This window comes from Vipera ursinii (assembly GCF_947247035.1).
Source record: "Vipera ursinii genome assembly, chromosome: 5".
In the NCBI taxonomy this organism is placed as follows: Eukaryota; Metazoa; Chordata; class Lepidosauria; order Squamata; family Viperidae; genus Vipera; species Vipera ursinii.
The window spans coordinates 100,790,320-100,806,276 of NC_139518.1; the positions used below are offsets into that span (position 1 = coordinate 100,790,320).

The following is a 15,957-nucleotide window of genomic DNA, read 5'->3' on the forward strand; positions in this document are numbered from 1 at the left end:
AAACCAAGGGTCTTCAAACTTGACAACTTGCTGGCTGAGGAATTCTGGGAGTTGAAGTCCCCGAGTCTTAAAGTTGTCAGGTTTGAAGGCCCTTGCTTGGTTTAAGCCCAGCAGGTCTTAAAGTCTTGCCAGGCTTCTCTTTGCTTTTGAATTGGAGGAGCCAGCCGGGACTCAGGAGAAACTCCCTGGCAGGAAGGACAGCTAAGCAGAGGAGCAGAAGTTGCCTCCAGAGGTGGTGGGAGGCTTTCGAGAAATGACCGGACAGTCCCCTGTCTGGAACGGGGGTGGACTGGATGGCCTCCAGGGTCCCTTTCAGCTCTGTCCTCCTGCGATTCTGTCAGAGTCTCCTGCTTGAGCAGGGGGCTGGACTAGGAAGACCTGGAAGGTCCCTTCCAACTATTCTGGGTGAATTCAATGAACAGCTAGTGGGAATTGGGTATATCTAGTCCAGCAAAGAGAAGGACGGGTGACGTAATAACGATCTCCAACCTTTTAGGGGGCTGTCAGAGAGAAAGAGGAGGGGGTCAACCTATTCTCCAAAGCACCTGAAGGCAGGACGAGAAGCAACGGGTGGAAACTAATCAAGGAGAGAAGCAACCTGGAATTAAGGAGAAATTTCCTGACAGTGAGAATAATTAACCAGTGGAACTCCTTGCCTCCAGAAGCTGTGAATGCTCCAACGCTGGAAGTTTTTAAGAAGAGACTGGACCAGCCATTTGTCTGAAATGGTGTAAGGTTTCCTGCCTGAGCAGGGGGTTGGACTAGATGACCTCCAAAGTCCCTTCCAACTGTTATTCTATATTCTACAAAGGTGATTACAGTATTTCCAAACAGAACTAATAGATCCCATTTCATTTAAAGGAATGAAGGCTACTAAAAACTAGGTAAAAATGGGAAAGGGCAAGAAAAAAGGAGAATTTCAACACTGTTCAAATGATGTCCACTTTTTAAATAATGTAGTAAACCTGGATCGTATAGAATTAGTTTGCCTTTCCATTGGTAACAAGCTGTCTGAAAAATCGAGACCTCAATGAAAATATTGATTGAGCTACTGTTTAAAGGGTGGTGTACACACCTTTGCATGAATATGGACACATTTCTTCTGCCAAGCAGCCAAGATATATTTAAACCTGTTCATAAATTGACAAGTTCCAAAATCTTGGAAATATAATTTCCCACTTACATCTCTAAATCTTGGCTTCCTTCCAAGAACCTGGTTCACTCACAACAATAAGTAAAGGTAAAGGTTCCCACGCACATGCGTGCTAGTCGTTTCCGACTCTAGGGGCCGGTGCTCATCTCCATTTCAAAGCCGAAGAGCCAGCGCTTGTCCAAGGACGTCTCCGTGGTCATGTGGCCGGCATGACTAGACGCCAAAGGCGCACGGAACGCTGTTACCTTCCCACCGGAGTGGTCCCTATTTTTCTACTTGGATTTTTATGTGCTTTCGAACTGCTAGGTTGGCAGAAGCTGGGACGAGTAACAGGCGCTCACTCTGTTACGCGGCACTCGGGATTCGACCCACCAAACTGCCGATCTTCTGATCGACAAGCTCAGCGCCCTAACCCACTGAGCCACCGCGTCCCTCACAAGAGTATTAATCCCTAATCAATAACTACAAATGAGCATACTGAAAGCATATGGATTAATTCTGCATTCCTTCATACTCATTATAACTCCAGCATTAAAAACATGTCAGTCAAATTTTTAAAACATCCCACTGTGAAGTCCATTGCACTGGAAAATGTTTTTTTTGTTGTTGAACTAGCTGAATTTTAAAATGTTATATTGCTAACTGTTAAAGAAATTTACTTTTATAATGGTGCTGAGGGTTTGGGGGTGGGTGGATTTCGTACCAATGATAATGTTGCAACTATTCTGGAAGGCTCCAAGTTGGTGATGGCTTTTATTCATTCATTTATTTTGTATGGTGTAACAGTGTTCGACAACCTTTCCGGCTTGGCAGCCCAGGTGCGGGTTGTCTGTGTGTCATACAAGTGGCAGGTGCACATGCACCCACAACTCCGAATGTGCAAAGCTCCATTCGTGTGAGTGAGCTTCACGTGTCCCTGCCTGCCCGTTTCTCCCGCGGCCCAGTTTCGAACAGGCTGCGGCCCAGGGGGTTGGGGAATATAGGATTAGTGCATAAAATTCACAAAAACAGCTTATAAAATGCATAAAAAGATATAAAACACCAGAAGAGTCAATTAGTTTAAAAATGCACAATACAAATGATGAATAAAATTATGCACGAGCAGTTATGGCTACGCCTAAGGCCGGTTATCTAGGTCATTTAGCCATTGGACAGCACTGCCCTCGAGATGAAGTAGTTCATGCAGGGGTCCAGGGACCCTTCTGAGCGGGCATTCCCTCACCATGTGATGTAAAGTTTGCCAGACGTTCCCAGGCCCCAGTTGTATTTCCAATATTGGCACCTGCCGCGGCTGGCTCAGATCGGGTTGAGTGCTGTCCAGTTTTCCCTTGGAAGATCAAAGCCGGAGGGGCATCGTATTGGATCACTGGGGGTGGAAGAAAATGCAGGCCACGGACATGTTTTTTTCCAGCCAGAATGAAGGTGACTCTGCAATTATATTCTTCCAGCTGTTAGACTTTGTGCCTCCCCCGTAGCAGTCGCCAAATGGCAATTTTCCTTCAGGAGCCTGCTCTTCCACTGCAGACCTTCATTTCAACCGGACACATGATTTGTTGACGTCCAGATCCTGTCATTGCTCCACTTTCAAAATAACAAGTGACCTGCTCCGGAGCAGAGTGAACGAGCCAATCTTGGGTGTCAGGTTGTCAACCGACTACTTTAAATGACCATGGCTGATGAGGGCGTTTCGCTGGGCCCTAAAGATCTCGGAGCCCCCACGGAAGGCAGCCCCAGTGTTCAAGATTTAGAGCAGCTGCTGAATACTGGCAGTGCCTCCTGTCACCACAGTGATGAAGTTTGGCCTAATCTTTTCTTAGGAGATCAGTAAGTATGTTTGTCGGAGAGCGTGTCTGCCTACAGTATCTAAACAGCCCTTTTCCTATATAATTAAGGCAACCAAACAATTGCGTCCAAGGATTACTTAATGTGGAGAGGTGATTAAGTGCTGTAATACTGTAGCTATGAATAGTTATATCCCTGTCTGAGAAGCCAAGACTAGTGGGTGGTACTGGAGCCTAATGTGTTATGAAATCATATTTTGAGCAGGTCAGTTAGATTAGCAATTGCCAAAAGACACCAACTTCTTCCATGATACATGAAAAGTCTCCTTTGAGTCAAGCAATTGCACTTTGATTTTTGACCAAAAATTTGTCAGCACCTTTGTATGGAATGAAATTGGTGTTTTCACCCGGTGAGATATTTCCTATATAAAAGGTGAGTTGATTTAAATTTTAGGGGGAAGAAAGTCCTAAATACTTTTTCCTGACAATATCAATCTTTTCTTTAGCGTAGCGGCACATAGCAGATTCGACTTATGGAAAATGGGGATTAGCCACATTTTAAACGCAGCCCACGGCACTCTATATTGCCAAGAGTCGCATGACTTTTATGGTGCAACGATTGAATACCGTGGTGTACCGGCTCACGATCTTCCCAGTTTTGATATAAGCCCGTATTTTTATTCTTCTGCGGAATTTATACACAAGGCTTTGACTACACCCGGAGGTATGGAAATCAGGATGGCTGGTATTAAGCTGTGACTGGGCATTCACTTGGACATTTGTTCAAGATTATATAAAAATAAATAAATCTGAATATCTGAAGTTAAGGGAGAAAGATCATCCCTTTGAGTTTTTATGAATCTTCCCTGCAACCTGTTTTGGTCAAGCGGCAGGGAAATCAGGAGAGTCAGGCATTTCAAATGAGTATAAAGATTTATTGCAAGCTTAAGCTGTCTACAAGAATCTGGCCAAGTGACCGTGAAGGGAATGTGTGAGAGTTAAGAAAGGAATTCAAGGTGGGCTGGACTGAGATCTCTTTTGGGCATGCAGGGACTCGTGACTGATAACACGCTTGATGCCTCCCTCAGGCTCAGCCTGGTCATCTCCTACAGTTTCCTCCTTGACAATGCTTTCAAGTCAAGTGGCCATGCTGCCACCAGGCTTCATGGCTTTAAGATGGCCTTGTCATCCTGGACCTCCAAGATCACAGTGAGCCTGTGAGAGCAGCCAGATCTTCTTCCCTCACTGAGGGGAATCCCACCACTCTCCATTCAGGCAAACTGCAGCATCTTGGAAGGGCCCAGGTGACACAATTGTGAATGGATATTGAAGCAATTGCAACAGTCCAATGGGCAGGTGGTTGCGTGAATTAGCAAGTCCTCTGTGGCAGCCACTTTGTGATGGCATCCCTTCACATGCCCTCAAGATTAACAAACTTCCTTTGCTTTCTTTTGTGCTATTTTTTAAACAAGTTTATTTTTATTTTTAATTTATTTATTAATTAAATTTATATGGAACATGACTGTGGGCGGTGTACAGCGTTCCTATAAAAAGAGTCAAATAGATGAGACAGTCCTTAGTTAAAACCATTGTATAATAATTACTAAACAGAATTAGAAATTATAAAAGCAGAGGAGGAAGAGGAAGAATAGAGGGATGTTAATAATAAGGGAGCCACTTCATGTGTTCACCCGTCTCCTGGGCTTCCCCAGGCTTACTATCCAGATCTTGAGGGACTTTCAGAAGCTCAGGATGATGAGGACAACATTATCTCGGGGGGGGGGGGGAGAAGATTCAACAATATTTATTTATTTATTTTTATTTTATTATATTTGTATACCGCCCTTCTCCCGAAGGACTCAGGGCGGTGAACAGGGCACATAAAAAATACAAAGTACAAAAATTAAAAAAGTATTAAATAGAAGCTCGAACTAAAATAATAGATAACAATATAAAAAATCCCCAATAAAAACCCCAGCACATCCCCCATCAGGCCAGGCCAGCTTGTTCAAATAGATGGGTCTTCAGACCGCGTCGGAAGGAGCGAAGGTCCGGTGCCATCCGGAGCTCAACCGGCAGCTGATTCCATAAAGCCGGGGCGCCCACAGAGAAGGCCCTCCCCCTGGGGGCCACCAGCCGACATTCTCTGACCGGTGGCACCCTAAGGAGGCCCTCTCTGTGGGAACGCACAGGGCGAAGGGAAGTTGACGCCGGCAGCAGGTGATCCTCGAGGTACTCCGGACCCATGCCATGTAGGGCCTTAAAGACCATTACCAAAACCTTGAACCTCACCCGGAAGACAACTGGTAGCCAATGCAGCTCGCGGAGCAAAGGTGTAACATGGGAGTACCGGGAAACTCCCAAGACAACTCTCGCAGCTGCATTCTGTACCAGCTGGAGCCTCCAAGTGGTCTTCAAGGGAAGCCCCATGTAGAGAGCGTTGCAGTAGTCCAGACGAGAGGTCACGAGCGCATGAGTGACCGTACACAGGGCATCCCGGTCTAGATAGGGCCGCAACTGGCGCACCAGGCGAACCTGGGTGAAAGCCCCCCTAGTCACAGCCACTATATGATCTTCCAAAGTAAGCCGCGAATCTAGGAGGACTCCCAAGTCCTATGAGTGCCATGGAAGAAAAGGACCCTCAAAGGACCACCATATGTAGCTCTGTAGGCGACGGGTCCTATAAGAAATCAATTCTAGTGAGACCTAGTGAGGTGGGAGAGAGAGACCCCACGAATAACTGATCCTGTGCATGGTAGGGCTTTAAAGGTCAATTCCAGCACCTTGAATTCAATTTAGAACAACTTTATGGCTGCTCTGCCCTAACTGTTTGCACCACAGCGTTTTGCATCAGCTGAAGTTTCTGGACCCCAACGCCAATCTGTTGCTTTTATTTCCAGGCAAAATCTTTGTCCACTGCGCTTTTGGGATTAGTAGGTCTTCCTCTTTGGTGCTGGCGTACCTCATGATCTATCATCATTTCTCGTTGGTCAAAGCAATACAGACAGTGAAAGAACGTCGGTGGATCTTCCCTAATCGAGGTTTCCTGAAACAGTTAAGAAATCTGGACCTTCAGCTAAGAAAAATATGAACAAAGAAAGAAGTGGAATATACATTTTTAAAAGAAGGAACATCTTGCAGACATTCTGTCAGTTGGCACAATATATACCAAAATTATTCTTTTAACTGGCTTGCATATATTGCTTCTTGTCTGGTAAAATTTGCAATGTCTGCAGAATGTTGTATTTATTGAATTATTTATTGAATTATTGAGTCTGTCAATAAGGATATAAGGACAGTTTTTCCTCCATGCCGTCAATCTGCTTAACAACTAATTCCTACACCACTGTCAAAATACTAGTAAAGCTGTATTACTATGATACTATGATACTCATCTTTGCTATTATCTTCTTATGACTATAACTTTGCTGCTTGTATCTTACAATTTATATTGGTTTTTGTGGGGTTTTTTGTACCCTGGTATGATTTATGTTGTTTGCTTAGCTACTACTATCACTGTTGCATCTTATGATTTATGATGATGAAGTGTTGTATTTCACGATTTATGATGAATGTATTTTCATGTTGTATATGATCATGATTATCACTATTACTTGTATGTACACTGAGAGCTTATGCACCGGAAACAAATTCCTTGTGTGTCCAACCACCCTTGGCCAATAGAGAATTCTATTCTATTCTATTCTATTCTATTCTATTCTATTCTATTCTATTCTATTCTATTCTATTCTATTCTATTCTATTCTATTCTATTCTATTCTATTCTTATTCCATTCTATATTCTATTCTGTTCTGTTCTATTCTATTCTATTCTATTCTATTCTATTCTATTCTATTCTATTCTATCCTATCCTATCCTATCCTATCCTATCCTATCCTATCCTATCCTATCCTATCCTATCCTATCCTATTCTATTCTATTCTATTCTATTCTATTCTATTCTATTCTATTCTATTCTATTCTATTCTATTCTATTCTTATTCCATTCTATATTCTATTCTATTCTATTCTATTCTATTCTATTCTATTCTATTCTATTCTATTCTATTCTATTCTATTCTATTCTATTCTATTTTGTATGTTAGTCCACAGGGAATTGATGTGGACTAATGGAAGACTTAAGAAAAACAGAAAAAAGAGCGTAAGAAAGAAGGAAAGAAAGAAAGAAAGAGAGAGAGAGAGAGAGAGAGATATCATTTATTTTCCCTGTCGTTGCGTGCTTGCTGCTTCCAAGGACTTCATTCAATATATTTGGAATTGCTGTTTAAACCAAGAGACAACAAGCAGTTTAATACTCCGTGCTCTGTTTTGTGTAAAAGCAGTTATTTAGAATTCAAGTTTCCTTGACCCAAAAATCATTTGACACATGTGGATAAGGCTGGGCATTTTAAATACGTGCTGTCACGGCAAAACCAAATAGATTTGATTGTGAAAAGTATCCAAGCTGGAATGGCATTTTACACGCCTGATGTCAGCCGTTGCTGATGTCCTGGCACTGAAAGTGGGTTTTAATCTACATGCAGAAATGCTGACACCGGAATTCTTTTTCCTTCACCAAGAATGGGGTGGTTCCACAAGTAAGGGCTCCCTATCTAGCCTCTATGTTGCAATGCAGATAGCAGAGACTGCTGGCAGAGACAAATTCCTTGTGCGTCCAGCCACACTTGGCCAATAAAAAATTCTATTTTGGTTAAGCCCAATAGTTAATCTCCAGGGGAATAAAGTAATCATAGGTGGCTTATCAGGGTAGTTTTTAATCAAATAACATAATGCATTGTGGGAAAGGTCACAAGTGGTGCCACCATGTAGAAGGGGCGCAAAAGAAATCATGAGTATGAATCTGGCAAGACGGAAAAAGTATCTTTTGATTGATTTTCTGGATGCTGTAGGAAGTGACTGTGAGGTTTAATAGCAGCAGTTCTTTCTTGTGACTCAAGAGCTTAGACCAGCGGTGTCCAGCCTCGGCAACTTTAAGACCTGTGGACTTCAACTCCCAGAATTCCCCAGCCAGTCATGCTGGCTTGGGGAATTTGCTGGCTGGGGAATTCTGGGAGCTGAAGTCCACAAATCTTCAAGTTGCCAAGATTGGACACCCCTAGTTTACACTTTTAATGGTAGAGAAAAATATGGATTATTTCTTCCTCATATTGCTGTTTGCTTCATTGCCCACCCAGAAGGCTGGGGAGGAGGTTATTATTTAATTCTTCATCTTGTTAAATCCTGCCTTCAACTTTAGAAGACTTTTGCTTCTGAGCTCTTACAGTTGCAGTCCAACTGAACTTATATTTATCTTTTACACTGTAATGCATGTTCATTTATCTACATTTTTATTTCAAATATTTTTCAGCCGGTCCCAAGCAGACTACAAAAAAAAGAGCTTTAGTCACGTGGCCTTGGCTTAATTTACCCTTTCTGTGCCCACTCCTGCTGACCCATCTGCTTGTTATTACACTTGTGTTGGAATCAGTGTTAATTTCCCAATTTTCCCCCAAATTCCCAGCTATTTCACTCTTATTCAGTGAAGCAACTACTCATCCTGAGGGTAGCCCCTCTTGAATAAATAAGAGTTATACCATCCTGGACAACAATAATAAAATTCAAAGGAAATAGCTTTGTTGCATTGCTGCTGGACCTCAAGGAAGGAAGGAAGGAAGGAAGGAAGGGAGGGAGGGAGGGAGGGAGGGAGGGAGGGAGGGAGGGAGGGAGGGAGGAAAGATTCCAGCCACAGATTTGACCTAATTCCACCCCTGGCCCTAGGTTTTTCTAGAAAATGATCCATAATATCAAAGAATGTGCTGCTATTCATTCTTTTATCTCTAACATATTTTTTAATTAAAAAGGAAAAAAGATGGAATAAATAGTGAGAAAGGACAAAAAATACAAGTGGGAAATAAGGCTTTTTGGTTCCTTGCCAATAAATAAATAAATAAGTGTGAGTCAGAGCAATGGCACATAAAACGCCTTACGTGGAAAACAGTCCCAGGCCACATCATCCATCCACCATGGCTTATTGCACTACACTTTCCTCTTCCCCCCTCACACTTGGACAAATAATTCTGTCCAAGAAAAATAAATCGCAAGAGGAAAAATAATGCAGTCTTTCTGGTTTGTATGTTGAATCATTTGCTATTGCGTCTTCTGTGCCAGATAAATCAAGACATTTTAAGGTGTGCACCTGCTTCCTACTGTCAGATGTCAAAAAGTAACTGGCACACACAGCAAGGTCTTGCAGTGATAGGATATCCACAAACTGTGCTACAATCATTTGCTTCTGAGGACAACCCTAACCCTTTGCAAATGGACACCCTCAAATCCAACATAGCCTCCGTGAAAGAGCTGGAGTGCCGTATAGACAGCTGTAGGCTGGAATTAAATGCTCTGGATGAAGTGTGGCCCAATATTTATATAGGTAACATGTAAGTATTATCTGGAAGGAAAGCATTGATTAAATGGGCTGAACGGTATTTACAGAGAAAACTGTTTCGCAATGCAAACATATTCAGTGCCTGAAGAAAACCTGTTGTTGAAGGATAAATGCATACTCCTTAAAAGACCATTGTTTAGCTCTCTTTCAGAAGGCTGGGAAGTTGGAATTAGCTTTCAATAAAAAGCAAAATAATAATAATAATAATAATAATAATAATAATAATAATAATAATAATAATAATAATAATAAAATATATCTATTTAGACTACTAGTACTAATACACAGCCAAGGAAAGGAAATCAGCACAGACAATAATTTCCTATCAGTTGCAATTGTCTCTAAAATACATCACAGGATTCAATTGAAGATGTTCTTTCCATTGCATGTTCTGTATGTTATATACTTGTCCGAGGTGTGTTCTCAAATTGCATTTCTGCCTTGGACTCAGATTTCTTTTATCTGACATTGTCTTGTTGCAATTCTTCCTTTTGTTCCTCAAAATTATTCCTACTGCCCATTACTGGACTCAATAGTTGAGTCCACCTGGAAGTATGGAAGTATGCAATCTGAAGTGTGGGGAGGTTAAACTGTAAAAAAACATTAAGAATGAAAAAGAAAAATATGTATCTTCTTTGCTTGTGAAGCTCAAAAAGGAAATAGATCTCCATGGAGGGGTTTTTGAATGCAGGAAACAGAAGCTGTAATCTTTTTTTATATAACATTTTATTAATTTTCTAATTTTGCAATTAAACATTTAAAAAGCAACGTGGTGACTGGGTAATCAATAATTCAATAACATACATAAAACTTTAGCACAAATCTCAAGTTACAACATCAGATATTTCCTCTCTTTTTCCCTTAATGTCTGCTATCTCAAACTGAGCTGATATAGTTCTTATTTTAAATGGCGTCGGTGGGTTTTTTTCAGGAGGCCACTGGACCTTCCTGTTTTTCTTTGATGACCTTTCGCTTCTTATCCAAGGAGCTTCTTCCGGTCTGGCTGGCTGGTGGGGAATGGAAAGGATTTATACTCCTTGCAGACAGCTGGTCATTTGCCTTCTCTTAGAGAGTCCTTGAGACCACTTGGAGGCTTATCTGTGTCCTCAGGTAATACCCTTCTCAGGTGACCCTGAGGACACAGGTAAACTTCCAGATGACCACAACACCTCTCTAAAAACATGCAAACAACCAGCTGTCTGCAAGGAGTATAAATCTTTCCATTCCCTACCATTCACCCAGAACTGAAGAAGCTTCTTGGATGAGAAAGCAAAACGTCTTCAAAGAAAAACAAGGAAGTCCAGTTGCCTCCTGAAAAAAGCACCTTCGGGATCTACGAGGCTTTGTTTCACTCAGCTAAAGGTTATGGGAAGGAGAGTTTTGGCAGTATAAAGACTGTGAAAGATTTAAAGTATTAGTGAGGCGTACAAAGGGGATGAGTCGTCCTGAAGGTGGGACAAACCATTATTTGAATTTGATAAGAAGACATCTTATTATGAAAACAAAAAGTAGCATGGAAGGAAAGTAAAAAAAGTGAAAGAAATTAGAATGAAAATAGAATGACTGTTGGAAGAGAAACTCTAGAAGATAGGCTGTGTGTTAAAAGGTAGGTTAATCTCCCAACAACATGAATGGAAAAACAGAACTGGGAAAGAGGTTGTGGAAGATACTTACAGGAGAGTGAGTGAAAAGAAATAAGGTAAAAGTAAAGGTTCCCCCGCACACGCGTGCTAGTCGTTTCCAACTCTAGGGGCCGGTGCTCATCTCCGTTTCAAAGCCAAAGAGCCAGCGCTTGTCCGAGGACGTCTCCGTGGTCATTTGGCTGGCATGACTAGACGCCAAAGGCGCACAGAACGCTGTTACCTTCCCACCGTGTTGTTGTTGTTAGCTGCGAAGTCGTGTCCGACCCATCGCGACCCTATGGACAACATTCCGTAGTGGTCCCTATTTTTCTACTTGCATTTTTACGTGCTTTCGAACTGCTAGGTTGGCAGAAGCTGGGACAAGTAACAGGCGCTCACTCTGTTACGCGGCACTCGGGATTCGACCCGCCAAACTGCCGACCTTCTGATCGACAAGCTCAGCGTCCTAACCCACTGAGCCACCGCGTCCCTGAAAAGAAATACAGAGCACCAAAATTACGTTAATGGGAGGTATGAGTAAGAAGGGGGGGGATGCATGGAAGAGAATGATCTCTAAAACAAAATTAGAGTGAAGGAAATATATAACGTATACAGAAAAAAACCAAGTCAAAAAGAGGAAGAAAAAGTTAAAATTAAAGGGAAGCTGATATAATGTCCCAATACAAAAGGAACAGTGACAACTGTGAATGCAAAACACGGGATGGGGAAGTTTCTAAAGCATTCCTTGGAAGTTCTGACTGAGAAGGCACCCAAGGTGACTATGATTAAAGTTGGCAAGTACGTTTCAGCTTTATTCTGGGCAGGGAAGGAGCAAATCTGATTTTGGCTTTTCACTAGGTCATTGAGAAATAGATGGGTACGATATAACTTTTGGGGAGAATGTAAAGACAGCATGAGATAAAGTGAATTATGGAATGTTTTATGCAAATACAGTTTTGAAGGCTGATCACTCAATATGCAAACGAGGGGTACAAGGCTGAAGTAAAGCTGCACAAACTCTTTGTGAATGGTCCAGCAGTGATAAAGAGTGCTCCCCTTTGCGAACTGTATATTGTGTGATGCAACAGGGAATGTTTAGCCTACCAAACACCAAAATAAGTATGTCTGACAGAGAAAATTGAACGAACCATTGCAATTTTTATACGGTATGAACTGCAAAAATGAACATAGAGCAAAGGAGTGAATTTATGAATCCTGTACAGTAATTAATACATTTACTGAAGACGGAGAAATTTAAAGGCATGCAAAATACAATGCAAAGATTGTTAATGCTATCTGGTCCATTGGAAGGAACAAATGTTTGTCGAAAGAAGGAAAAATGGACCTGTATAAAAGTCAGATTTTGGCCCATGTTGACGTGTGAAGTGAATATCAGATATGCCAGGAAAAATATAGAAAGTATAAATATAAAAGCATCTTGAATAAAGGGGGAACTGGAGGATGATTTGGCATTCACAGTATATTCCTCTCTGACGTTGTCCTCCCAATTTGCCTACCTGTGTCTGTGCAGGGTCGCAGCACACAACAAGGAGGAGCTGTGTCAACGTGGGATCACCCACGTACTGAACGCAGCACACAATGCCTGGGGGAGCAAAGGGAATCAGACCTTCTATGGAGCAGAATTCTCTTACTATGGCATAGCAGCAGAAGACTCCGTGGATTTTGACCTGAGCGGCTATTTTCATCCGGCCTCAGAATACATCCACCAAGCATTAAGAACCCCAAAAGGTGAGTCCCCATCTTTACAGCGGTGTTTCTCAAGCTTGGCAGCTTGAAGACGGGTGGACGTCACCTCCAGAATTCCCCAGCCAGCATAGCAAGGTTGAGAAATGGTGCTTTACAGAAACACCCAAGACTCAAGTCGTTATTTCATGTAGAAATCTTAAGCCACATCCAGAGTTTGAAGCAATAACACTTGCACCACGTTATCGTCGAGACTCTAGAAAGGGTACAGAGAAGAGCAACAAAGATGATTGGGGGACTGGAGACTAAAACATATAGAGAACGGTTGCTGGAATTGGCTATGTGTAGTTTAATGAAGAGAAGGGTGAGGGGGGACATGATAGCAGTGTTCCAATATCTCAGGGGCTACCACAAAGAAGAGGGAGCCAAGCTATTCTCCAAAGCGCCTGAAAGCAGGACAAGAAGCAACGGATGGAAATTAGTCAAGGAGAGAAGCAACCTGGAACTAAGGAGAAACTTCCTGACAGTTAGAACAACTAACCAGTGGAACAACCTGCCTCCAGAAGCTGTGAATGCCCCAACACTGAAAGTTTTTAAGAAGAGACTGGACAGCCATTTGTCTGAGATGGTATAGGGTTTCCTGCCTGAGCAGGGGGTTGGACTAGATGACCTCCAAGGTCCCTTCCAACTTTATTGTTATTATTATTATTATTATTATTATTATTATTATTATTATTATTATTGTTGTTGTTGTTGTTGTTGTTGTTATTATTATTATTATTATTATTATTATTATTATTATTATTATTATTATTATTATTATTATTATTATTATTATATCTGTAACTCCAGAAACCTATTGTCCACATAAAGCTCCTTCTCAGCACTGAAATTTTTGATTAGTGGACTGAGATTCTGTACCAGGAAAGAGCCAAGCAACCAAACAAAAATGCTTTCAGAGATGGTGTTATTAGCCATGTCAGATGGAAACGTCGGTACCTAATGAAGCCTAACACAACAGAATAACAAAACGACAGAAGGGACTTTGGAGGTCTTCCAGTCCAAACCCCTGCTCAGGAAGGAGACCCTAGACCATTTCAGACAAATGGTTGTCTAATCTCTTCTTAAAAACCTGCAGTGATGGAGCACCCACAACTTCTGAAGGCAGTTTCTGTTCCTCTGGTTAATTGTCCTCCCTGTCAGGAAGTTTCTCCTTAGTTCGAGGCTGTTTCTCCCCTTGGTTAGTTTCCATCCATTGTTTCTTGTCTTGCCTTCTGGTTCTTTGGAGAATAGCTTGACTCCCTTTTCTTTGGGGCAGCCCCTGAGATACTGGAAGACTGTGATCATGTCTCCCCTCGTCCTTCTCTTCATTAAACTAGACATAATCCCCAAATCCTGCAACTATTCTTCATATATTTTAACCTCCTGTCCCCTAATCGTCTTTGTTGCTCTTTGCATTCTTTCTAGAGCCTCAACATCTCTTTTATATCGTGGAATAATATATCTCATATATTTTATAACAAGGAAAGGCTATCTTAAAGTAAAACCAATATAAGTCTTTTTTAATATTGTCCTCTTCTCCTTTTCTTTGCAGGAAAGATCTTGGTTCATTGCATTCTAGGCAAAAGCAGATCCGCAACACTGGTTCTTGCTTACTTGATGATTTGCCAGAACTTGTCTCTGGCTGATGGTCTTGAGGTGCTTCTGCAGCACCGGGCAATTTCCCCAAACCGAGGATTTCTAAAACAGCTTCGAGGTCTCGACCTGGAACTGCGGTACAAGAGAACTTGGTGTCAACTTTTATGATGTGAAGAAAAGGAAGAAACAAGGACTTTTGTTAAGACATTTTTTTTGAAAGGTCCTTACAATCTTATCACCATTTTGTTTTGTTTTTCCATGAGCAGAATTTACAAAGCTGCTATTTCAACAGGTTGAAGAGCCCAAGAAGATTCCAGGCCTGCACCAAACATTTTTTCTCTGACCCACCTTTCTATCCCCACAGGAGATCCTCAGGTACCTGTGGAAAGGATCCAGTCAGGACAGGAGGAAGACCAAAACCTTCTCAATTTATGGAGATTCTCAGTCCTCCAGGTCATGGTTGTTCCAATTAATCCCATTTATATCCCGCCCTGAGTCTTCGGAGAAGGGTGGGATATAAATGGGATTTTTTTTAAAAAAGTGCCTTTTTTTCACGAGGAAACTGGACTTTCTTGTTTTTCTTTGAAGACATTTTGCTTCTCATCCCACCAGAAGCACTTCATTGATGCTCTTCAACAGTTTTTTAAGACCTCACAGAGAGAGCAAGAAAAAGAGGGTGGAAAATAATGTGCTTGGTCTTATCGCTACTTAAGTCTTCTTTCTTTAGAGCACACACACCAATATATTCTTGTCTGGAAAGGTTTGTTTTCCACTTTTCCTTCCTGGAGAGCTCCTTGTTGTCATTCAGAAGACGTGTGCGAGCACACACACACACACACAAACACAGGTTTGGGAAGCTAATAGGTTAAAAGCCAGCCATTCCCACTTGACAAGAGTTAAGTAAACATGTTGTGCTGATAGCAACATCCTGAGGATCGCCACTCCACCTCTTGAGCCGCAGGGCCTGCCTTCCGATTGCATTTGCTGGTTGGAGAAGGTGTGAGCAGGTTCCTGATTTCTAGCCAGAATTAAAAGCGATTGTGCCTGCTCCAACCTGTCAACTTCAGGCATCTCCTTTTGGAGGGAAGGGATTCAGCTGGGCAGGGATGATGTCAATAACAGCCATTCTGCTTCTTTCCCCCCCCCCCCGCCCGTTCCTCCCTCCCTCGAGGGCACATCTGGAGTCATCTGGATTCACATCCCAAAGGTGCTTTTTTTCAAAGGGCCACTGGACTTCCTTTGTTGCTTTCCTTGAAGACATTTCGCTTCTCAACCAAGAAGCTTCTTTAATTCTGAACAGCTGAGAACTGAAGAAGCTCCTTGGATGAGAAGCGAAATGTCTTCAAGGAATTAATAAACAAAGAAAGTCTAGTTGCCTTTTGGGGGGGGGGAAAGCACCTTTGGGACAACCATGACCTGGATGACTGAGAATCTCCATGAACCTGTGGATTCATAATCTTTTCACCTGTGGAGAAAAGAGGTGATGAGAGCATGGAGGAGGAGGAGGAGGAGGAGGAGGAGGAGGAGGAGGGAGCATTAAGGAGGAGAAGGAGGAGGAGGGAGCATTAAGAAGGAGGAAGAGGAGGAGGAAGGGAGGAGGAGGAGGGAGGAGG

The 15,957-nt window shown here is 42.2% G+C and overlaps 2 protein-coding genes across 2 annotated transcripts; both read left to right on the forward strand.

Moving 5' to 3' along the window:
* Nucleotides 1–2,783: 2,783 nt before the first annotated feature.
* LOC310641317 (dual specificity protein phosphatase 13A-like) lies at nucleotides 2,784–6,355 on the forward strand. The gene is made up of 3 exons (XM_083364287.1): nucleotides 2,784–2,977; nucleotides 3,441–3,658; nucleotides 5,835–6,355. Exons 1-3 carry the CDS (start codon nucleotides 2,817–2,819, stop codon nucleotides 6,023–6,025), a joined length of 570 nt encoding a protein of 189 aa, XP_083220413.1. The 5' UTR covers nucleotides 2,784–2,816; the 3' UTR covers nucleotides 6,026–6,355.
* A 2,793-nt stretch (nucleotides 6,356–9,148) lies between these two features.
* On the forward strand, nucleotides 9,149–14,807 carry LOC310641312 (dual specificity protein phosphatase 13A-like; the record flags this gene model as incomplete). Its single annotated transcript, XM_083364279.1, has 3 exons — nucleotides 9,149–9,372; nucleotides 12,534–12,751; nucleotides 14,301–14,807. The coding sequence occupies 3 exons, from the start codon at nucleotides 9,149–9,151 to the stop codon at nucleotides 14,510–14,512; spliced, it is 654 nt and encodes a 217-aa protein (XP_083220405.1). The 3' UTR covers nucleotides 14,513–14,807.
* Between the last annotated feature and the right edge of the window lie 1,150 nt (nucleotides 14,808–15,957).